Raw genomic sequence first — 24,331 nt, 5'->3', positions numbered from 1 at the left:
AGGAATCCTTCGGGATCTGAGTAATTGTTGCAATAAATCACACAGTAAACATAAAAAAGTTTGAATCTAAACAAGCAGTAAAATGAATCAATACTGAGGTTATTAGCACAGTCCGAATTTACTTTCTAGGGAGGGAGGGGGGGGGGGTCATGACAGTCCTTATACTATGTACTGAACAACCTTGTTTATCTCGACCAACTTGGACCAAATGCAATTCAAATAAACAAAAATCCAGGCAATAAGCAAAACTTCTTAAATGAGTAGACTTATCTTTTATTAAAGCAAAAAAAAGTACTTTCTAACAAAACTACATAGTACCATTTTTTGCAAGTACTTGTTCTACTATGTAATACAATGCTATATGATTTGCTCAAATTCTTCTTATCTGGATAAGTTTCCACAACATTTTTTTCTCAGGAAAAAAAATCGAACTTCATAAATTTCTATTTCTAACCTAATATTGTTGTCAGTAATAATAACACTCATGACACTAAATGAATAAAAACATTAAACTCACTCATTGATGATGGATTCGGGTCAGAGACTTTTCCAGTATGTGCAGAGTTGTTAACAAGTGCAACTTCTTCCTCAAGCTCTTGTGAATCTTTCTCTCTTTCTTCATTAGAGGTCTTGTCAAAAATGCCATTTATGAAAAATGAGTCACTGCAATGACATTCAGCCATACATTTTTATAGATTTTTTAAAGACAAATTTCCATGCCAAAGTGGTATAGATATTTCTAATAAGCATAAAAATTTATAACTGATTTTGTAGCTATAAATTAGTAATTTTATCATTTTTGAGAATATTTTTTAAAACATACTGTGACAAAGAGAATATTTATCTTTGTATAATAACGCAAAATAATAAAAACATTAAAGTTGCATTCATACCAATAAGAAACAAACACATGTTTCTGTGTGTACCTCTGTTTTCAATGCAAAAGGGGGGAAAAAAGTTAATAGATGAAAAGACATTAGTTCATTAACTTTTGCTTTAAGTCTTTTTATCCACAAGCTCACATTTTCTTGTAACCAAACAAAGTCTGTTGCCTTTTCATTTACTAGCTCAATTTTTTTATTAAAAAAAGAATTTCTCGCAACACCTAGACGTTCTTGTGTAATTCTTATAGCTATTTGTAAATCAAATGTTTAACGATTTTACGTTCTTTTAACAATAACTTCAGTAAAGAAGCAAGGAAACATTTGTGGACTACTGCCTTTTTTTAAATATAGCTTCTACTTTTTAAAATAGTTGAAACATTTATTGAATGTAAAAAGCTTGAAGTCTTTAACACAGCACATAAGTTTCGACAAAGCACGTATTCAAAATCCCTCCCACCCTGGAAAAAAGTTTTTAGATATACATATTACAGATATTATTGAAATTCGATTTAAGTATTAGAGATTTAGTTTGAGACTTCCTAGAAATCGTTTTAATTTACAAAATGAAATTTTGCAAAATGTGACTGAGTGGGCCATAAATAAGTACTTACCAGAGAAGACCGTATTTAGTTTATTAACCCGTTCGCACCCAGCGTCACGCGGACGCTACGCAACGATTCCTCTCCTATCAGCCCAGCGTCACTTATCCGCTACGCACTCTGATCGACGCTGTAGTCCCAGCGTCACGTATATGCTTTCTCGAAATGGAACGATTGAATTGAATATTTAAATGATACTAGATGGCGCTAAATGGCTATAACTTTGATCATATTCGAGTCACATGGTATTTGACCTTCATGTACACGCTTTAGTTTCTTATTTGGGCCTCTCAATGTGATAGATTTTTTTTTATGTAAACAACAGTGAATCACTGCTCTGCGCATATGATTTATGAGGTCTTAATTGCTCTTGCTTATATCTTTGCTTCTCTTTTTTTACGAGTAATTGAAAGAGATATACATCTAGCTGAATAAATTATGGGGGAGGGAAGGAAGGTTAAAATATTTTTGCGTATGTGTTCCAGACTTTTGGGATTCCCCGTTCAATGAGAGTACAGGAATGAGTTCAAGAGGCCTGAAGTTTATGATTATTTTTGAATCCTTTCTGATATTGTTCTTCTGTATTTATTCTTTTTCATTTGGGGATGGGAAACTGCAATAAAAATGATTAGCGAAGTGAGTGAAAGGGAATGTTTTCGAGTGAATTATGAAGCAGTTTTGAAACTTGTCGCGTGGGAAATATAACTAGTTTAAATTCGTTGACCTAAGTTGTTTTAATCAAAATTACATAAGGAACATATTTTTTTGCTACATTTCCTTTTCTTTGATTCCACACTCACGATGTCAAACTCTAACTTTGTTTTTGTGCACATATCATTTAATTTTGTGCACATGGTTAAAGTTTTAGTATTCTACTTATTTCGTTCCTTCTAATAATGTAATAGTCTTTATATTAGTAATTAGTAATCAGTAGTACATTGTTTAAACAAAATTAAAATTTCAAGCCATTATTTTGAGATGCTGATTTTATATGAATATTTTTGTTCAGTTAGGCTTAACTGCTGTAAATGCTCGGGCCGATGGCGGCGTTCCATTTCAGAACGTTCGGTCCCGTAGCTGCGCTTCGTTTTCCGAGCACTGGTCCTCAAGGGGTTAAAAAGTGATTTCTAATGTACTAATAATGAAAGTTCTCAAATTTCATTTCAATAATGGATGATTTAAAAAAAATACCATGGAAAATGAGTGGAAATGAAAAGACTGGCTTCAACATCGGGAACATGCATGAATGGTATGGATTTCTGTTTCAGAAAGCATAAACTCTCACACATTAGGATTTGATGTTCGCAATGTGAAGAGAAAATGGGGGGGGGGGGGGGAATGCTAGTTAAATACATTAAGTTATTTTACAAAATAAACAATTGCAAAGCAGAAAAATTCAGAATCTATTTCTAAACCAAACCAATACGCTTTGACAGAATTGAAAGTTTGTATTTGCATGATGGAACAAATTCTGAGAGAATTGCTTTTTGGATAGAAGTTATTTTTGATGCAGAATTGGCACTAATTTGTTCCAGTAAAGAATACAAACCGTTCAAATTTTAATTACAGGACCAAAAAAAAAAAAAAAGAGGCATTAAAGTATACTTTCTGCATGAAATAATTGTCAGAATATTTTGAATTTAGTACTGTTAGAAAGACTAAAGAACAAAAGCATTCCCATTAGAAGATTTTCCCTAACTTCTGATGCTTGAAATTTTTAAATTAACAAGAAGAGGAGCATTTTTTTGACTTCAAATTATATTTCTACTGTCATTTGAGAGAGGTAATTAGCATGTAGAAATAACTGAATCTATTCTATTTGTTGACATTTTTTGCTTGATACTTTTTGAGCTAATTTTCTTAAAACCACAAAACAGGTAAAAAGCATAACAAACCTATGCAACGAATATGTCGTTTCCCCCGACGCCTCTGAGTCAGCCAACTGTTTAAGCCTCTCTTCCCTGTCGTAAGATTCCTCCAGGGTGCTGGTTGCCACCACCTCCACACGTAGGATGCCTTCCCTGGCCCAGGAGCTCTCTACGTCTGCCAGGCACTGACCAGGACCCCGAAGGAATGCACCATGGATGTAAACCAACGAGAGAATGGACAGCAGTGCCTGAAAAATATCACAAGAGATTAGGGATACATGGTAGGGTTTTATTTATTTGTTATAGCTTAAGAGGGAAAACATGCACAAAATAAAATTAGTATTTAATCATCCTTTGGTTGGGCAGTCCTAGAGTTTCAAGGACGAGATATCTCATCCAGGGTGGCGACAAAAACTGTGAAAAAAAGTTCCCGGACTTTTCCCTGATTAAGTTCACCGAATTTCCCTGATTTACGTTACCAATGATACTGGTTTCCTTTCTTTGCCCTACCTGAAAACCATTGCATATTAAATAAAATGCAGCATTTAAAACGGTTTAAGCTGTTAATTAAAAATATTTTTTTTAAAGATGCTCCTTTTTTCAATAAAAATAGTATGTTGAATTATCTAGAGAAACAAATACTTTACTTCCAGTAACCAGTTAACATACGAATTCTAAGAAATTATTAAAACCACTCTTAAAGACATATCCAATCATGATAAAACTAAAAATGTTATATGGAAATAATCTTGAACTGAATTTTCAAGCAGTATGATTGTTGCTGCAAGAATAACAAGTAATAGTGAACGTATAGAAGTAATGTAGTTTTACTTACGTAAATAATAGACATATTTATGTAAAACAAATTGAAACTTTTTATCAACTAATCATGTTGAGCTATTCTCTAATCAAGAGCTTAGTTTTTAATGAATGAATACAGCATTTTAACTATTAAAAAATAACAAAAATATTTACTTATGTACACAACTCGATTTCAAATGATATCATTATTTGTCGAAAAAAAATCTTAGATTACTTTAGTAACAAACAACATTAAAATTCAAAAACAATTATTAATTTCAAAATATATATGCATATGGTTTTAAAATAAAAGAGTTTTAAAGTCTGAAAAAAAATATACGATGGCAAAAAACAAAGCTGATTTTCATTTAACATTCAATTTTAGCAATTAAATTAAAAATGCCCAGCAATAACTTTTAATATTTTATCAGTATTAATTTTAAAAACAAAGATTTTTTCTCAAAATCGTAACTACAGTATGCTAATTAATACAAGACTATGAGCAAAGGCAAGAGAATTAAATCATTAATGGCGGTTTCCTTTGCCTGTAAGGTTGTTTATTTTACGTAACATGAAACACGTGGAAGGAAAATTCCAGCTAAGTAAAATAAACAACTTTACTGACACAGAAACAATCTTAAGAAGTTCATTCTAAGATTTAATACTTTGACCTTGAGAAAAAAAGATGCAGAAATATGCAGCAGTGTATAATCGCAACTCATTAATTTTTCTTTTTGAAAACAAATAATCTACGGAAAATGCGTAGGGAATTAGGGTACCTAACTTTGAAAAGAAAAAATCTATTTTTTTCTTCAATTAATCAATTTTTCCCTGAATTTTTTTTATTGTTTCGAAATTCCGATATTTCTCCTCTGATTAATAAAGTGCCCTGACTTTTCCCTGATCTGTCATCAGCCTGTCATCCGGACTGATAAGGTGGTTAACAAAAAAGGGGGGGGGGGACGTAGGTTTATATTAAATTTTCTTGATTTAATCTATTTTTTCTTCTAATTAAGCCCACACATTTCAAGTTGAATATCCTAACTACTTCACAAGAAGTAAAAGCAGTATAAAAATAATTAACCTTAGTTTTAATTTTCAAAATATATGTTGTATGGCTATCCAGCCTAATAAGATCCAAGGGTTGTCCGGATAACAAAAAGTTCTGATAATATGGAGTTCCACATTCTACTCCCCCTACCTCAATTAAAACCACATTTTATTATTTTAAGGTACATGAGTAATGAAAAGTTCTTGCTGTTCATTCATTGGATTCCTTAACAGTTGAATACCCGCCCCCCCCCCCCCTCCAATGCTAAGAAATAAGCTTTTTGAGTAACATATAAAGTAAAAAACAACATTATTTACAATTAAATGTAAACTTCGCCATAGAAATATTGACCAAGCCTTTCTTATAATCATATGTTCATTAAATGCACATAACTATTTCCAAACAGCACAATATTTAACTATTGTGCTTTGGGTTCGAAGAAGAATGATAAAGTTAGGCATTGGAATTGAATGTAAATAACAAATATATCAAGTTATGCAAGCAAAAAATAAGAAACCTGAAACAGTAAGTAAATACAAAATAAGGTAAAATAAACCAATCACAAGACAAGTTTACAGCATTGATGCATACCATGGTGAGGACTAGGAATTCCAAGACTCTCCTCTGGAGAGGAGTAGTGAGTCTTGCATACAGCAGAGATAGTCTGACGAAGGCAGCTCGGAACAGCCTGTCTCTGATGCGGGCCAGAGGCTCCTGGGAAGGATGTCGTAAGAGGATGTGCTCTCCTGGCGGGGCGAGGCGAATCCCTCCCGGCTGAGACATCTCACAAAGAGTTCTGCAGAAAGAAAAATTTCATCAGAAGTAGTTCAATAAACATTCTGTAAGTATTTCTTAGTCTTTTGTTTGAATGGGTTGGACACCAGATGACCGGAATGGAAAATGCAAACAGGCGATTCTAGAACTAATAAAAGGATATGCTAAATAAATAAATGTTCTACATTTTTAAGCAAATGCAGTCACAGCTTTGAAAATTTGTTGAGAACTGACAAATGTTAAAAATACAACTTTTATGTTTGCAGTTACATCCCCCCCACACACACACCATTTTCTGGGTTGGCGACATCTAAGTTTGTTTTTCTCATGTCACCTTTCAGGCAGAGACTAACTCCCGTAATTATATCAAAAAAATTTGAAGGGAAACCACCTGCCTCCCGATACAGGTATAACGCCCCTTGCCTCATTTTTGGCGTCGGCAACATCCTAACTAATTTTTCTTATGCCAATACCTTTCAGAAAGGCTAACACCCATAATGGGGTTGTTTCCTTCAGTCAAAAACAGTAGTTTTAGTCACTGACATTGATAGAATAAGCAAAAAAAAATAACATGGACCCAGAAAATTCTTTCATTTTCCCAACAGTTATTTTTTAATTAATTTTTTAAAAAGTCCAATTTTTCAAACAAGGCGTGGTGATGATGTCAAATGATGCTCTTTGGCGTACTTTGTAACCCCGTTTCCACTTAATGATAATCAAGAAGCGAATTAAAATTACGCTCTACACTTGCTATCAACCATATCATTGCCAATACACGTGAATAAAGATGCAAATTAAATATTTTGCTCTGTGAATGGCAACACAGAATGGCATTTCATCATTTGTGATGTCATCGGCAAGAAATGTAAACAATGAAAGATCACTGATTTAAGTATTTTTTTAAAAATATTAAACTTAAACAAATTATTTAAAAAATGGTTAGAGCCTATGTTTTTAAGCATGTTCTTTCAGAAAAAAATACTTTTGTAACAACCCCATTGTATCACAAAAACCACTTGGACTCCATTCTAGTCATTACTGCCCCATCTGCAGCATTTTCCGGGTTAGCACCAATTTGTCTTCCTTGTGCCAAAACCTTTCAGAAAAAGGAGAATTTTTTTTTCTCCTGTAATTGTACCTATCACAAAAAATGAAAGGATAACCACTCCCCCCTTCCCAAGTGCAATTATAACTGCCTCCCTGCACCATTTTCGGAGGTGGCAACATCCAAATTCATTTTTTTGATGTCAATACCTTTCAGAAAAATTAACTCCCATAATTCTATCACAAAAATCGCACGGAAGCGTAAAATTTGACAATTTGCTCCTTCAATAGAGTGCAGTATGATAAAAACTGTTTTGAAAGAAAGATAGTAAAAATTACATGAGGAAAGAAATGTTGAAATTCCCAAGCGCCATAAAATAGAATAGAAACATGTATGTTTGCAGACGTTTTGGAACAAGGAAAAAAGGAAATGGAGTTAGAGTGAACTATCAAAATATTTCAAATTATTGAGAGCAGCGTTCGAAATTACTGCTGTTCCACTGGTCCCAGACCAGTGAAACTTGCCTAGGACCACCACAATAAAAGAATCAGTGGTCCTTGGGACCACCAATCTTTTTCAAATAGCTTTACATAATTTTAAGTTACACATCCACATTTTACTCATTATATAATACAAGGGGAAGGGGTGGAGTTCGATAACGCCCTGAAACTAAGTAAAAATAGTCATATTAAATTATCAAACTTTTGGTATCCTATTTTAAAGGCTGCTAATGAAGTTGGTTTTCAGACTGCATGCATGTATTTAATATTCCATATTTAAATGTTTCATTGCCAAGGAAGATTTACTCTTTGCTTACTTGTTAGTTTTATTGTAAATTAATTTAGTGTAAATTTTTAAATCCGACCAGTGGTGTTATCTGTGGACCAGTATATATTCAAGTTGACTGGTCCAAAGGACCAGTAAGATTTTTTACTGATTTCTAGCGCTGGAGAGTTTAAAACTAAAAATTGCAAGTAAACAGGTACTTTTGATATTGATAATATAGGATGTATGAAAGGAAAATTTTATTTTTCAAAATATCAAGGTTGGAGTTATTGAGGGTTGATTGTATATCAAATAAAATTATGTAATTATTCAACCAAATAATAGGTAAAGCTCATGTTGCAGACTCTATAGTGCAAAACTAGATAAAATCTTATAATCTCACAAATGAAACATTTAATAGGGAATGGGAAAATAGGAATAGTAGGTATTTAGTCTCTAATATACTTTGTCAATTTAAAACATGAATTTTTGTTTGTGTTTTAATCAGATAGAGGCTGAAACTATTTTTTGAGGGATTAAGTATAAAATTACTTTTCAAAAACGAACAAATCATAAGCTTAATCTTTTGCACCTTATCCTCTTATTCGCAATTCCTTTAACTAAAAAATTTATACTATTAAAAAAAGGAACTTCATGTTTAAAATGTGAATAGTGTTTTGAAACACTTGAAACAAAAATAAATGAAGTAATTCAGTCCCTTTCTAGAGTATTTGAACTTTAAACCCTTTCATTTTTATGAGCGAGTGTTGATGTGCCAACTTATAAAATCAGCCTCTTTATAAAATCAAATGTCTTCAGAACAAATATGGTTTTTGTAAGCGGCGGGCATTATACTGTGAAATGGCCCAAGCTGTACAGTACCGAAATGTGTACAGTGACAACTACGCACACTAGAAGTTGATGATAGGGTAATTGCCCGTTTATGGCCTCATCAAATTACGAAAAACCGATTCCCAACATAATTTTTTCATTCATTTAGCCATTTTTTTTCGTAAACATCAATCTTATTACACAAGGGTAATTTACCATTAAAATGCCTCAATTGTCATATTATATTTCATATGTATCATACACACACACAAAGTTTTACACTGATTGCATTAAGATATTTAAGACTGCACAAAAAATGAAATTCAAAAATTTTTTTGAAGACGAAAACCCTTTCAAACTCAAAAAGAAAAAAAAAGCGCTAAAACTCTTAAAACGAATACAGAATCTGGTATTTTAGAAGGCTTCATACGAATAGAACATAATTTAAAATAGTTGTACCTTTAGTACGAAGATAACGTCACTAAAAAGTATACTGTTGATCAATATCCATTTCAGAAGGTCCTGCAATTTAAACCTTTAACTTTAAATATTACAATCTTTACGCTTACTACTCATAACGTAGGAAAAATGATCTCGTTAAAAGAGAAACAACAATTAAAACAAGACAAATACTGAAATTATAGGAACGTAAATGATCGATGAGCACGAATTTTCCTGCATGCAAGCATTGTTTTCCCCTTGAAAAATTTTTGCGGCTCGGTAACGAAGCATAGTAAAATAACAAAACCTTGGTGGAAACTCACAAATAAAATACTGTAATCGGCGCAAACCAGACTTTGAAGTAGGTGAAGGTTAAGAATTGACAAGGAGACTAAGCGATATCATGCATAGCCTGGTCCATGGAAAACAATTTTAAGTCGTAAAAAATAATTTCATGCCATAAAATTATAAAATTCATACATTGTTATGAACAAAACCCTTCCATTCCGAAAACAAATTAAAATCACTATCAAAAATCAAATTTCTTCCATGGAAGAGAGATGTTTACAATAGTATGCTTCTTCTTTAACATCAGGACAGAGGAAAAAGTGATTTTTCTCATTTTTCAAAATCAGAAAATTTTACAATTAATACTCATTTTAAAGTGTTAAAAAATTAAATAAATCAGACAATTTCTTTTTTAAAAAAAAATTTAGCACATATTACGTCAGACTGACTTGCATTAGATTACCGGTCGACCACGGTAGCCGACTTAAAAGGGCGCTGCAGCCAGTCTAATGGCGAATGAAAAAGGTAAGAAGCCTGTAAATTTACTCCAGAGAAAACACGTGGAACGGTATGTTTTACCTTTTTCGGCAGTATTGTTAATCACCGCAAGAACCTCTAACGGCATTATAGCTGTCATGTAATCAAGTATCGGTGAAGTGATTAAAAATACCGACACTAATTTGCAATCTGCCTTTCGTCCAGGGTAGAAAAGACTGAAATAGAAAAATTATAAAATAGTAGACAATAGTGTGATGCTAAGGTTATAGATGGTAAAAGGATGTCAAATGATTATAAACTGTGAAAGAGTAAAAGAATGAATGTGCAAGCACAACAAGAAATCAAAATATGAAAAGAAAGCGATAAAAATCCAGCTTCTGAACTATTAATGCATTAAAAATCCCTTCAAAACAAGCATAAAATATAGGAGAAAAAAGGCAAAGAATATTACATAAAACAATTAGAAAAGCTTAATAGCGTAGCGGCCGATAAGTAGCAGACAAGTAGATTTCGTTTTTATCCAATTTACAGCGCCATCTGTGGTTACTCTCCGTTGCATGACGTACCCACACTACCACGCCCATTTTGTTGTTTTTATCACTGCTCTTGGTACTCAATCAAACAATCTAATAATAAATACTAATACTTTCTCTTTCCATCTTCTCTGCTGCGCTTTGATTAATTTATGGATTATAGTGTTATCCGTTTTAGTTGAAAAGATTGTAAAATATTTCTACTTTTCAGTTTTCGCGTATACAAGTATTTACTTGTTTTTCATGTAATACTTAGGGCTGTAAATGGCTGATTGATCATATATGTACTTTTGATGATAAATACTTAATTAACAATGGCTGGAATTAAAGGTAATATAATTTATATTGTTGTATTGAATTATTGTTGAAAATTGAAGTCTAGTTTTTCATTGTTTGAAGTAAATTTTACTCAAGTTAAAGCTTGGTTGGTACTGTCACATTCTGCATCAATTATGTAATTAAATTATGAATAATTCAGAACTCTATCATGTCTGATGGATTGTTTTTTAAAAGCTCAATGAAATTGTTTTTAAAAACTTTCAAAAAATATGTCAATAAACTAAGTAAAATTATTGTTGCTGGTATATTCGGATAACATAATGATAAATCCCTTTGTAAGCGATGAATCAAAGCATTTTGAAAAGAAAAATAATCCTGTCAAAACAAGATATTTGTGTTGATAAATGTAAACAAGTTTGAAACATGTAAATTTATTCCCGTTTAAGTGTTTCTGTATCTACTTCTTCATAGCTTGAAAAAAATATTACATTATATCTGTTATCAAAGTTCATAAGTAAAGATGTTTAAAATTATACAGTGGCTTAATATGTTTGAAAAAATTGAGTAACATAATTATGTAGCAGTAGTAAAATTATGCTCCCCCCTTGCTTAATAAGCTTTTATTTGTGTAACAAAAATGATCCACTTCATTAATAAAAATATGACTGATTTGTTATTAATTTTCCCTCTAATATTTCTGAAAGAAGTAGGATCTGCATGTTGAAAAAAATTGCTTTGTGTGTGTTTTTTTTTATACTGAGCAATGTTTTCCTTTTCGAAAAAAAAAAAAAATGTGCTCTTATTTTTTAACAGCTAAATTACTGCCGTAGAAAGGTAAAGCACAGTGGGCCACTGAAATGTGTTTTTGAGATATTTGAAGAAACTTGTTTTGGATCCCCCACTTAAAATAGTGAAATGTTGGAATTTGACATTTTTTTAATGTTTTATTTTTAGCAGAAACCAATTAAGCAAGCTTGTACAATAAAGCTAAAACATAGATGACAAAAATGCAAGAAAAATTAAAAATTTGCAGATACTTCACTTTATTTTTCTACAACAGTGTATTTGTCAGTGTGTAAAAGAATGAGAATTATTTCTATTACAGTATTTGTTTTGATGCCTAATTACTTTTATGAAGGCTTAAACTATAACGTAAAAGTGAAACATTGAATTTTTGAAATTATTTCAATTTGTACATTATCATTACTTGCTAGTATATATACTCATAAAACAGTTTTTAAAATTGTAAATTATCCACAATTGAAACACAATAATTTTCTTTAAAGTTAGGGTTGTTTCTTAATTTTCAAAACTTCAAGATGCTATCATATTTCATTCAATAGTCAAGATGCATGGTTTTATCATTATTATTCCAAATTGCATTCAAAATTTTAAATTGAAATTTTTACACTTTAAATTTAAATTGACATAATATCAAAATTCTATTAGAATATTAAATTTAAAACTCTAACAGGATAAAGGCTGCTGGTTGCAATTATGTTCAAATACTTAAGTAGTATTGATGCTGAAAATGAGAGTATTTAGGACCAGTCTTTGTTCAAACCTAGCTGAGATAAATTGTCTCATGAAACAATCATTTAAATCTAGCAAATTGAAGTTTTAAAAGATTTGTTTAAGTGATTAAGACATAATTCTGATGTACAAAAAATAAACTTACTGTAAAATAAAATTTGAGTTTTATTATTATATAAATTGGATCACACCAACTCGATGCCTTTCATTGTTGCTGCATGTGTTAATGATTTTTCCTTTAATAAATTTGTACAGTACATATTTATCTATATTTGTTACTGTTTTATCATAAAAGTTATCTTTTGTTTCTCTAATTTTATCTTTTTTTCTGTTTCATGCTTTTGTTCCTTTCATCACATCTCCTTGTTATCAAACTGTAGCGTAAGTATTCAATTTTTCAACATGTTAATTCCTTAGAAAATGTATCTAAAGTATTACACAATTTTTTGTAAAAAGCATTAAATTTGGGTGGGTGCTCTCAAAAACTAACTATGCTCATTTTCTATTTTAAAAAAAGCAACATCAAATAAATTGTGAAAGGGCGTCTGCATCCAAGAGATACCATATTACAGCCTTGACTTTTTTTGTACAAAATTACTTCAAGCCTGGAGGGTATGCACCTGGGTTTTTTTTTTTTTTGAACTAGTTTGTTTTAAAATTTAAACCGATAATTTCAGGTAAAATGCCTATTAAAGGATGAAAGATTTCCCGCACCAGTAGAAAATTGTTCCCTTTTACAAAAATTGTTCGTCTTCGGCTCGAAAGTTTGGTTTCCTAGTGTAACATGAACTTTAAACTTTTAACTACTTAATTTTTCTCATCAGTGTTCTGTAAACAATGGGATGAAAACTATTTTGTTTCCAATGCTTTGTAAGAAAATAAGGGAACTGATGTGATATTCCCCACCCTTGGCGACTTTTTCCTATTGGCGCCAAGAAAACATGTTTGACATATGTTGTCATACATCGTTCTTAGCAATGCTTTTTTAGCGCCAACAGGAAAAAATCAGATAAAAAACATGATCAAAGCAATTCAGAACACAATATATATAAAAATAGCATAAAACCACAATAAAAAACATCACGAATATACGCTTCAAAAATACCAGAAACTAGAAAGTTTTTGTACACAAAGAACAATGACTAGAAAGTATAAAATGCTTAAATTGAAAAATTACTATAACAGCTCACCAAAGAAATATGTACCAATAGAAATAAAAGCTATTTTCCAACATGCATTTCATCGAACAAAAACTTTTCTCATATTCTGCTAAAAAAGAGCAAAGCGATTCATATTGCGATGTTTAAAGCGGAAAACATCCCCAAAATCAATAACTATTTCAGCCAAAAAAGCGTTTAGTTACTCAAATTTCTACGTATGTAAAGTAGAAATGTCTCAACAGAACATCCTAAACATAAATAATACAAAAATACCATAAATTTATTTGCTATTCAGACATGCTTTCAAAATACCTATTATATTTTGCATAAAATAACACCTTTATATTTTTATAAAATGCTGGAGTCAACTTATTTTCAGACATTCAGTACCTAAAGGAGGCACATTAATAGAATGTCTAAATAATTCGTGACATCGATAAGAATTGACTTCTAGAACAAAATAACCGTACTATTTTTGTAAAATTGATTTACATACAGTAAAAATACAGTTAAAAACTACAAGAACCCCTCAAGGCTTTGTAAAAACAAAGAATTTTGGAAGTGAGAGTTTTTTTTTTTTAATTCTAAAATAAAGAACTTACCTTTTCTTATGGTATAAATCCTCACACTCAGTTTAAAACAATACATCATATGACAATAGCACGTTACAGATACACACGACGTTGGAGTTAACTTTTAAGTATCTCTCCTGCGTGAAACCGAGTAAACAACCCAAGTAAACAAGTTTGAACAGATCTAAGATTTCCTTCGGGTTACCAAACACAGGTTAGTTTCGCCTGGGGTACCATGCTTAAAAAATTATCGCCTCATCATTGGCGAGAAAAATATTTCAATTTTATGCCAAAAATCGGATGTCGCCAAACGGAGGGGGGGGGGGGGGGGGTATATCACATCTGTACCAAAATAACATTAGGTTTAAACATGAGCTTAATTTGGCAAATGATAAAAAAAGTTAGTCTAAACAAAATATAAAATATAGAATATTTCTAGTTGTTGTTGCTCAGACAAATTTTATTGCTGCAGAAATGTTTATTGCTCCAGGGTCCTAGTTGATTATTTCAGAAATCTGACAAGCCTATACCTTAAGATTTAGTTTTTATATAACATGGTATATGTTCCTTTATTCACATTATTTCAAAGTCTGGTATAACACAGTTTTGATGTAACACGAAACACAGCTTCGATACAACAAGAGTCATATTAACATGATTAACTAGTTAAAAATATAAGTAAAAAACATTTATAAAAAAAGTCTCTTATAACACGGTTTTGATACTACATGGTACAGATTAACAGTGTTATATGAGGGATACCTATATACCTATACATTTTTAAAAATAAATTCATTTTCATGGTATTTTTGTGGAAAAAATTATAAGTCTGAAATATCATTATATAATTCTGTGCATTGTCTAAGCGTTTCCAGAAGCTCTGCTTTTGTGCACCATTGCAAAGATGCACCTCATCTTTTGGCTTCCTAAATTTTTTTAAAATTTGGTTTGTAATTTTGATCATGACATTGATTATAAGAAGTAATTGGTTATCAGTAGACAAATGCCATTAATACTAATTTCATAGTAGAGTTTTTAATTATAACACAATTTGAATTCAGATTTTAACATTGTTTGCTTCATATATAAAACAAGATGTTTGACAGAAGCAAATCTGTTTTTTCATTTAAATTCTTTACTATTTTTGCTTTATCCTCATCCCTATTGGTCAGCATTTAATATTGACTAAACTGCTTAAAATCCTTCAGGATTAAGACTAGTACTTGGAATAAAAAATATTGCTCAGTTTCATTTAAATATTGATAGAGTGAAGACTAAAAAACTTTCTCTCTTTCAGTTTAATAGCATTGGCATTTTCGGGGTCTGTTGGCATGACATTGCTAGTCTTGGGATGTGCACTTCCCCAGTACAAGTAAGTGATCACCTACTCAAAGAATAATTTTCTTATGTGTGCTTATGTGAAGTAAAACTTTTAAGACCTTTCCATTACTTTTAAAATATTGACTAATAAGCAATGACATGCAATACACCAGATAGCCTGACAGCATAGTGAATAACCAAGCCGGAGGCAGATGTCTTCTCATTGAAACTGAGAGTGCCAACAAACTAGTAAGTGGTGCTGACCACTTTATCTGCCAGTTCGTTGGCACTCTCAGCTTCAATGAGAAGACATCTGCCTCCGGCTTTGTTTCACTACTCTAGTCTGAAGAGATCTAATACGAACAAAACTGCAGTCTCTAACTGTGATAACTGGGCTATCTGGCAAGGGTGCCCATGTGCAAAATTTTAAGGGGGGGGGGGGCTAAAAAATTTTCCACATGGTTTAGCAGAATATTTTCTCCATGGAAACCGATTTCAGTACACATTAGAGGTATTAAAATATGCCCCCCTATATGGGTGCCCTTGCTGTCTGGTGTATTGCATGTAGTTCTGCCTAGCCCTGGCTTAAGGGTGGTAACTTACTACTTATGGGTTCCCATAAGCAAAATTGTAAGAGGGAGGGGGCTCAGATATTTAACCATGGTTTAACAGGATATTTTCCCCATGGAAGGAGATTTCAAGACAGATCAGAGTCATTAAAATTTGAAGTTTTTATTTACTTATTCATTAATGGCTGGAGAAGAAATGTTTTTACATTCTTGCAAAGAAAAAAGTACTAAAAGCAAGGAAGTTCTAATTTCTAGGGGGGGGGGGGGCTTGAGCCCCAACTTGCCCTCCTATATGGGCGCCCTTGTTGCTGCTTAATAAGCAATGAGTTGGAAGTAACTAAATTAAAAAGTGGTGATAGTTAATTTAAATGTAAAATAATTTTGATAGTGATTTAAATTCTTGTAATTTCTTATCAAAGTTTATAGCAAATGAGCTGGACTGCTTGATTTGAATTGACTTGATTAAAGTCATAGTTTAAATTAACTTTATTAAATTCAAATCACTTAATTAAAAGAAATCATTTGTCCAAATGATAAATTTCTGAAAAAATTTTGAAGAAAAATCTCAATGATTCTGCAATAGAAATGCTTGCATGAATGCTTGCTTTTGTCTTTTCATGAATGAGTTTGGTACTAAATGATATCAGTTAGGTTCAGTACATTTGTCAAACTTACTTTTGTATAATTTGAGACAAGTTTATGTCATTGAACAAATTCTTCACATGGTATACTTTCCTAGTACTAATCTATATAAATAAAAGAAAGAATATATATATGCGTGTATATTCCCAATACAAATCCACAGTTTACGTCGGATCTGAACCAAATTTGGCAGGGGGATACTTAGGCACTTGAGAAGGAACATAGGGGGGTTTTCAGCACCAAAAAAGTACCTGACCGAATTTTAATTTTAGGGCCCAAAAATGGCATAAATGGCTCTTTCTACCCGAAGTAACTATAAAGTCAGTTCAAATTTAGCGCCATTCAAAAGCCAAGAAAAATACCCGTACAGTTACAGTTCATTCATTTCCTTTGAATAAAAAGGAAATGTAAAATCGCTGTGAAAAAATTTAAAAGCACTTTTAAGCCTAATGAAACTCTATTTTCATATCAGAAAACTATCGTTTGCTCGATCTCATTGTAAATTAGCATTCAGAAGGTTGGCACTTTTTTTCTTGACTGTAACTAATTTTTTTTTTTTAAGTAAAAATTATTATTTGGCAATTTATCTTTCCTTTTTTTGTACTGCCAGCAAAAGATAATCCAGGATTTTAGTTGAAATTATTAAGAAGTGTTAAGTTTATTCAGAAATTTTTGATTTGCCGTTTTCTTTCTTTAAAAGTGATTATTTTGACGGGAAATTTAAATTTTTTTTTCTCTAATTGAAGCCTGATTGTTGAACATGCGTCACTTGACAAAACCCTTATCAAGGCGGACCATGCAAAGCCGGGTGAGGCAGCTAGTTATATAAGGAAGAAAACAGACTGAAGCTATTCAGTAAGTTACCGCCCTATAGCCAGGGCTAAGGCAGAAATACATGAAATACACCACCAGCTCAGTCAATTCCAGCCAAGGACTGCAGTTTAGTGCTTATTAGCACTCAACAGCCCGGCTTAGGAGTGACTGAACTGGAGGTGGAGAACCTCTTAAGGAAGCCAAGAGTGCCAAACAAACTGCTAATACAGAATTACCATTGACCAGACGAGTGTCCGAAGCAATGGTTCGGTTCAACTCAAATATTGAAGGCAAGGCAGGTATATCCAGTAAGTTACCGTGCTATAGCCAGGGCTAAGGCAGAAATACACCGCCAGGTCAATCAATTCCAGCCGAGGACTGCAGTTTCGTGCTTATTAGCACTCGCTAATAATCGCTCGTGCTAATAAGCATGAAACTGCAGTCCTGGGCTGGAATTGACTGAGCTGGCGGTGTATTTCATGTAAGACTGAAGCTAGTTTGGCTTCAAAGTTTGTATGTGGTAATACGCACAGTCAATTCGGGATAACTCGAATGTAAAAGGACCAACAAAAAACTTCGACTTATTGGAAGTTTGACTTCACGCTAGTTTCGGTTTTCGATATTTTAATATTAAAAGCATCGAATACTTTAATTAATATGTACATATAACAGACAAAATTACAGAACTTAAGTTTTTAAGCATAATATCCACAGTTTAATCAAATATATTGAAAGAAAAAAATCAAAAGCATGGTTTTGATTTCAATACTGCTGGAACCACTTGGATAGAGCTAATTCTACTTCAGGAAAGGTGCACAAAGGGTTCGCTTCAAGTTCGGATTCCTGTATTTTACCGCTTTGGAAGTTTCTCTTTTTCTTTTAATATCTTTGACAGAGTATACTTGCTTGGACCTCTTTAATAGTTAAAGAAAGCTCTCTCTGTCTCTCTGGAACTTATCAGCAAATGATCAAACTAAAAAACGAAGTGGAGCGCATCTTAAGTTAGGTCAGCCTTTGAATAAAGGTACAGTCAGTTGACTTGACAGCTTAAAAGCAAATTCATAGTCCAGCAACATGTCAAAGTGAAAATAGCACAGTAGAACAAAAGAAAACAAGCTAACTCATTTCTAACGTGTAACTCTTTTATCGCACATTGGCTCAACAGGTGCTCTTCTTTCTTTAAAGGTCTATTGTGCAGGAATTGCAAGTGAAGGTGAAATTATACTATCATAGTCATATCTTTCTTTCTTTTTTTCATTCTTTTGAAATAAATTTTGAGTAATCTTGGAAAAAACTTTGAGTTAAAGGAAGTTAACTTTGAGTTGTTGAGAATAATTAGCATGGAATTAAAGACAAAGGGGTCAGGACTTGATAAAACTTCAGGTTATAGTAATGTTTGAGTTGTCACAAATTGACTGTATATCCAACCGAAAATAAACCTATGGAGATCTGACAGCCCAATACTTGACAGAAACAAGAAGCACAAATGTTATTGGGATAAAATAACCAAGATAAATATGATACAATAATGAACAAGCAAGAAAGGAAAATGGGTCAAGTTCTATCAAAAAGTGTTCATTAGAGTTCTGGCAATCCAAAATAATTTGAGTATTTCACCAAGTTCCTGATCATCTGAATCTAAGCCTGGATGCATAAGAAGGTGTTCTGAATTCATGGGATCTACTTTGCTGATTTGACAACTATTTCAGGGTTATTTAATTAAGATGTTCAACCTAACAGTTGCGGCCAGTCTTTACTTTGAATTTGCTACGGATTTCTTACAGCGCATATGCCAGCATGTTTTTTGGCTGTTTTGTGTTATTGTCAAAGTTTGTATGCACTTGTACTATTGTGGAAAGTATATCAAATTATATAAAATGCATTCTGAATTTCTATTTAAAAATAATTATCAATATTTTTTTTTTTTTTTTCATTTCTGCCAATAAATGGGTTTTTGTACTGTAGTTCATGGAATTATGAATCTTAAAATATTCAATCGTTATTTAGGAATTAATAATCAAACTCACAATATTATTAATTATATTTTTATTGATTTTTAACACATCTATTTAATGCTTAAAATAGCTTGTAAAATTCTTATCATTGGAGTTTTGAAAATTAAATGCAGATATGCACAAAAATCTGCTCTTTACATCTTAATCAAAGTAATCTAATTAATATTAATAAATAAAAAGAAAATTTAATTTAAAAAAATTTTAGTTCACTTTTTGGCAAATTTATATGAACAATAATATTTTGCATTAAAATTGTATGAAAAAAAAATTCTCATAAACAATAATATTAAACAAGCATAAGAATAGCAAAAGCTTTTAAATTAGCTTAATTACTTGTGAAGTTTTAAAAGTCCTTGATTGGTGTAGATCTTTGCCCCCTCCCCCCACCCCAAAAAAACCTTTTTTGATACACATTAAATATTTTATATAAACCTAATTTTATACAAAGTGTCTTACCTTGATATTAACCACCATATTGCAATACTGCCGTGCTAAGCGCAAAACTCGTATCTGCAGCCGAGTTCAGAATGAGCAATTGCCGTTTAAAGTTTTGCACCTCCATGCATTTGTTTCAGATATAACTTTTTCAATTAAAAAAAAAAATACTTCCCATTGACATATGACCGTAAAACATTGTGTTTAGAAGAAATATGTGACAAAGAACCAGCTGGTGACCGTAACTTAATTTTGATAAAAAGTGCAGATACGACTTTTGTGCTTAGCACTGCAGAATAGTCACCATTTGATGTTTAAAATTTAGAAATGAAAGTTAGAGACTGGTGCAATCAATGTGAAGTGAAGTGAATTTTTGATGTGCAAGAAAAGTGCAAAAAGCTTTTTATTTTTGATATCTGTAGTTGTTGATGTGTAAAATCTTTATTTATAAGTAACTTAATAATTTCTATTAATTTTTATTTCGTTTTGCTTGTGGCAGCGATTAAAAAGCTTATCCTAACCAAACTGATACTAAGACAGATCAAGTAAAATAATAAAAAAATTTGAAAAAAGTAGGAACATGCTTGCGTCTGAAATAAAATTTAAACAAAGATACATTTTCTTATTTCTGAGCTTCTGTTAAAGCTTATTCAGTCTAACAACATGTGGTTTTAGTTTTTTGAATGATTTTGTTTAACAATATGTGGTATATTAAACTTAGAATTTTTTTTAGAACTGTTTTAAGTGTAAAAGCCGAGTTCAACTGTTGACTTCTTTCTCATTTTCAGCAACTGGTACCCATTCTTTGTGATTATGTTCTACCTGCTGAGCCCACTACCGACCTTAATCTCCAGGCGGTATCGGGATGATATGGGTACCAGCAGCGCTTGCCATGAGCTGGCCCTGTTTTTGACGACGGGAATTGTCATCTCGGCCTTCGGCCTGCCAATCGTACTGGCCGAGGCTCCTTACCCAGAGGCCGTGGTGAGTATTAGTGCACTTAAGGGTGGTTGTTAGCAGATAACCAAAGAATTTTTATTTATTTATTTTTTTTCTCACAAATCTTGCTATCTTTTGTTCCTTTTGGGTTAACAAGTATCAAGTTAAATGTTTATAAAAACTACCTAGTGAGACCTATTCTAAGGACCCTAAAAATTTTAGATAAATTGATTAATTTCTATGTTTCACTCTACAATTGTTGTTAGTTTTGCTTGAAATTTGTAAGAAAAAGTTATAAATGATAACTATTAAAACAAAGTATAGACTGAGCAAACATCATGCCTCTAAAGGGTCCACGGCCCAAAAAACCAAAAAATTACAAAAATAAATTTAAAAAAATTGTCCTCGAGTTTTAACAGTTCAATATTTTTTGTAATGTTTTGGTAAAAATGCGAGGAAAAATTGAAACTGAACACATATGATTACTTAAGCAAATAAGCGAGGGGGGGGGGGGCTATGTAGAGTAATGGGAGACTTGTTTTCTTGTTGACAAAACTTAGAAATAAAATGAGTTTTCAAAAATCAAGATAAAAAAACTCACACAGCTAACCAAAAGAGTTATTTTGACTTACGCAGGGGGTCTTGAAACCCATCCCTCACATAAGTAGACTCTATTGTGTATATGAAAAAAATTAATGAAATTACTTGAATAGTTCTTTATTTACGAAAATGAGTAAATTTGTTTCGTATATTTCCCAGATCACTTGGGGTGCTTGTGGGTTGGTGCTGGCAGGCAACATTGTGGTCTTCCTCACCATTCTGGGCTTCTTCCTTGCTTTCGACAATGATGATGTGGACTACAGCATGTGGTGAAAAGTTCGCAGCATTTATAGCGCTGGTTATGTTCTTCAGCAAGCATTTTTCTTGTACATACACTTACTGCATTATTTGTATATTTCAATCTGATTTTAAATAAAAAAAGTGGTGTTTCTGTAAAGCTTTAGATTAGCGATCGTCAGTCCAGGGTTGCTATTTCGTCCACTTTTTTATATTAAGTCCAAGGCGCCGGAAGAAATTAGACAAAATGGAAAAAAGTGGACGAAATAAATATCAACTATGTTTGATACATAAATTTATTGTTATAATGTAATAAAATTAGTATACTAATTATAATACATTATCTATTGTCAGTAAATCATTTAATTAAAATTGAATGATTGTACACTTCAAAACTTAATACACCAAAAAAATTGTCAATTACACATTAATGCAACTAATATTAGATTATATTTTACTTAGAAGTATTCAAGTTTAACAAAGTAATTTAAGCTAAGTGAGTGTGATTACATTATTGGGCCATTCCACTGTCTAATCTTTTCTGTAGAAACTTGCATTTGAATTGCAAATGAATTTTAAGTTCTTCAGTTTTCAAAAGTGTCAAAAATTCATTAGTTTATGTTTGCTTAGCTGAAAAATGTCTTTGTAGCATATCTAATGAAATATTCATGGACTTCAAAAGAATGATTAGATGTTTCATTTCTTTATACAGGGTGACAACAAATAACTTGGACACACATGATACATTATATTTTAATGATAATGAAAATATTACGGCCAAACTTCAAAATAAATATGAATACATTATTTTATCTCTACATAGTATAAAATGAAGTCCCCAAAAAGCGTCTGTGTGTTTGAACTCGCAAACTACCTGGCTGATTGCGCTAAAATTTTCAGTTTGTTCCTTTAATTCCTGAAAAGGTTTGCAGACCAGTGCGAATAAAATTATATGAATAGTTCTTTTTTTATTCTAATTTACGTCCAATTTTCACATAAATTCTCAAATATGGGGGTGAAAAATTACTTGCACATATTAATATTACATATCGTTAGAAAGGGTAGAATTTTCCGCGTTCTAAGCAATTTGTTTCAATGCTCTAACTTTATTACGGCGGGAGTTATTTGTGTTTTTATGCTCGAATTTTTTTAGGCTTAGCTGAAATTTAGGCATTACTTTCTTCATTAAATAAATCAATAAAAAGTGAAGGAATTGTCCGAAAGCTTTCTTTTTGACGCCGTTGGAAAAAGCGGCCTTTTTTACTCCAGATCTAACTCGACCTATGGTCGAAAAAATAAGTTTTTATCTCGAAAGGAAAAAAAGTTACAAGCCTTTTTAAATCAAGTTTAAGAAATCTCGATTCCATTCAAATTGTGAACCATTTTCTTTCGCATTTTAATTCCTTAAACTTATTTTATTTTGTGTTTCCATGGTTAAGCAGTTTAATTCCATCTTTCTGGAATTAATTTCTTAAAACTATTTTAATATCTGTCATCATTGTTTAGAAGGGAAATCATGATGTTTTATTTTATTTATTTTTTACGCCTGATCGTTGAATATACGTCACTTGACACAATTTTTGTTTTCAAAGTAGACCGGGCAAAGCAGCTAGTGTAATATATTTACAGTTTCTCAAAGTGGCTACCTTTAGCCTTAATACAGAGCTTCCCGAAATTTTTCCCAATTTTGGATCCCAAAATTTTCAGCTATGGGCTATATTTCACTTCTGATATTTTATCCTATTTCTTACATAAGGATGTCTTCAGGGATGCTAATGTTTTTATGAAGTTTAGCACACACCCTTGTCCCCAAGATGGACCAAACTGAATATCCATTGGATTCAAATCTGGGGAATACGGTGCTCATTCTTGAGTTCCAGTGAAGTCAGGAAAATGTGTGTTGTACCTATCGTGAGTGCCTTTAGCTCTGTGTGCAGGTGCTGAATCCTGTTGGAAGGTCCATCTTTTGTTTCCAAAGAACTTTTGCGACCAAGGCATGACAAATCCTTAAAAATAAGTTAATGATATGTTTCTTTATTAATCTTTGTCCCTTGATCAAGAAAAACAACTTTTTTCCCCCAAGTTGTTTCGCCATTCAACAATGCAAGAAGATTTTGGAGACAAGGGTGTATGCTAAACATCATAAAACTTTGGCATCCCTAAAGAAATCCTTATCCAAGGAATGGGATAAAGTATCAGTAATAACTGTTGGGGCCCACAGCCAAAAATTATGTGACACATTTAGAGCTCTGTATTAAGATTAAAGGTAGCCACTTTGAAAATTTGCAAAATATTAGACGAAACAATATATTCATACATCTATTGAGTAATGAAACTTCCATATCACTGATAAACATCTTAAAATTTACTGTTGATGTGATTGCTTTTATAAATGCTATTACACGCATTATAACTTATTAATATTCATTTGTTTTATATACACACTTACTAATCTTACTTTTTTTCTTTTTCACTTTAAAATGTTTTACAATCTACTGTTTATATACATATTTGTGTATGCTATTTTGATATTAAAATATTCCTTGAGTGGGAAGAATTTAGATAATATTTATTTATTATTCTTAAACTTAAATAAAAATTAAAAATTTTAACTAAAAACTTTCAACTTAGTGAGGAAGTGGACAAAATATTTTTTCCAGGGTGGACAGAACAACCCTGCGTCAGTCGCCAATGGGTGATTATACCATTGAAAAGGGCTACGAAAGAATCAAGTCCCAGTCGTCAGAAATGGAGGCAATGTGTTTCTTTATTTGTTAAAAATAATATCGCCTCCCTCCCCAGTTCAGCTCTTCTCTTGAGTCTGGCAAGCATTATCTTG

General features: G+C 32.0%; 2 protein-coding genes across 2 annotated transcripts in view; one reads left to right on the top strand and one right to left on the bottom strand.

Annotated features, from left to right (window-relative positions):
• The window catches only part of LOC129216706 (membralin-like), a 43,693-nt gene extending 34,143 nt beyond the window's left edge, over nucleotides 1-9,550 (bottom strand). The window contains exons 1-4 of the mRNA XM_054850923.1: nucleotides 9,383-9,550; nucleotides 5,795-5,999; nucleotides 3,379-3,599; nucleotides 518-663 (exon numbers count right to left, since the gene is read on the bottom strand). Coding sequence (XP_054706898.1) covers nucleotides 518-663; nucleotides 3,379-3,599; nucleotides 5,795-5,986 — 559 coding nt within the window. The 5' untranslated portion in view covers nucleotides 5,987-5,999; nucleotides 9,383-9,550. The remainder of the gene's footprint in view (nucleotides 1-517; nucleotides 664-3,378; nucleotides 3,600-5,794; nucleotides 6,000-9,382) is intronic.
• Nucleotides 9,551-15,225: 5,675 nt separating this feature from the next.
• On the top strand, nucleotides 15,226-21,674 carry LOC129217553 (leptin receptor gene-related protein-like). The gene is made up of 3 exons (XM_054851878.1): nucleotides 15,226-15,294; nucleotides 20,505-20,700; nucleotides 21,415-21,674. Exons 1-3 carry the CDS (start codon nucleotides 15,254-15,256, stop codon nucleotides 21,526-21,528), a joined length of 351 nt encoding a protein of 116 aa, XP_054707853.1. The 5' UTR covers nucleotides 15,226-15,253; the 3' UTR covers nucleotides 21,529-21,674.
• The last annotated feature ends 2,657 nt before the right edge of the window (nucleotides 21,675-24,331 follow it).

Source organism: Uloborus diversus, chromosome 2 (assembly GCF_026930045.1).
Source record: "Uloborus diversus isolate 005 chromosome 2, Udiv.v.3.1, whole genome shotgun sequence".
Lineage (NCBI taxonomy): Eukaryota > Metazoa > Arthropoda > Arachnida > Araneae > Uloboridae > Uloborus > Uloborus diversus.
Note: the sequence above shows the minus strand (reverse complement) of the source record. Positions and strands in the feature narration are given on the sequence as shown.

What these genes read in the sequence shown, in the direction of transcription:
- LOC129217553 (XM_054851878.1), top strand. Translation starts at nt 15,254, where the DNA reads ATGACATTGCTAGTCTTGGGATGTGCACTTCCCCAGTACAA. An exon ending in TGTGCACTTCCCCAGTACAA is followed by an intron (nt 15,295 to 20,504) that starts GTAAGTGATCAC and finishes TCTCATTTTCAG; the next exon opens with CAACTGGTACCCATTCTTTG. An exon ending in CTCCTTACCCAGAGGCCGTG is followed by an intron (nt 20,701 to 21,414) that starts GTGAGTATTAGT and finishes TATATTTCCCAG; the next exon opens with ATCACTTGGGGTGCTTGTGG.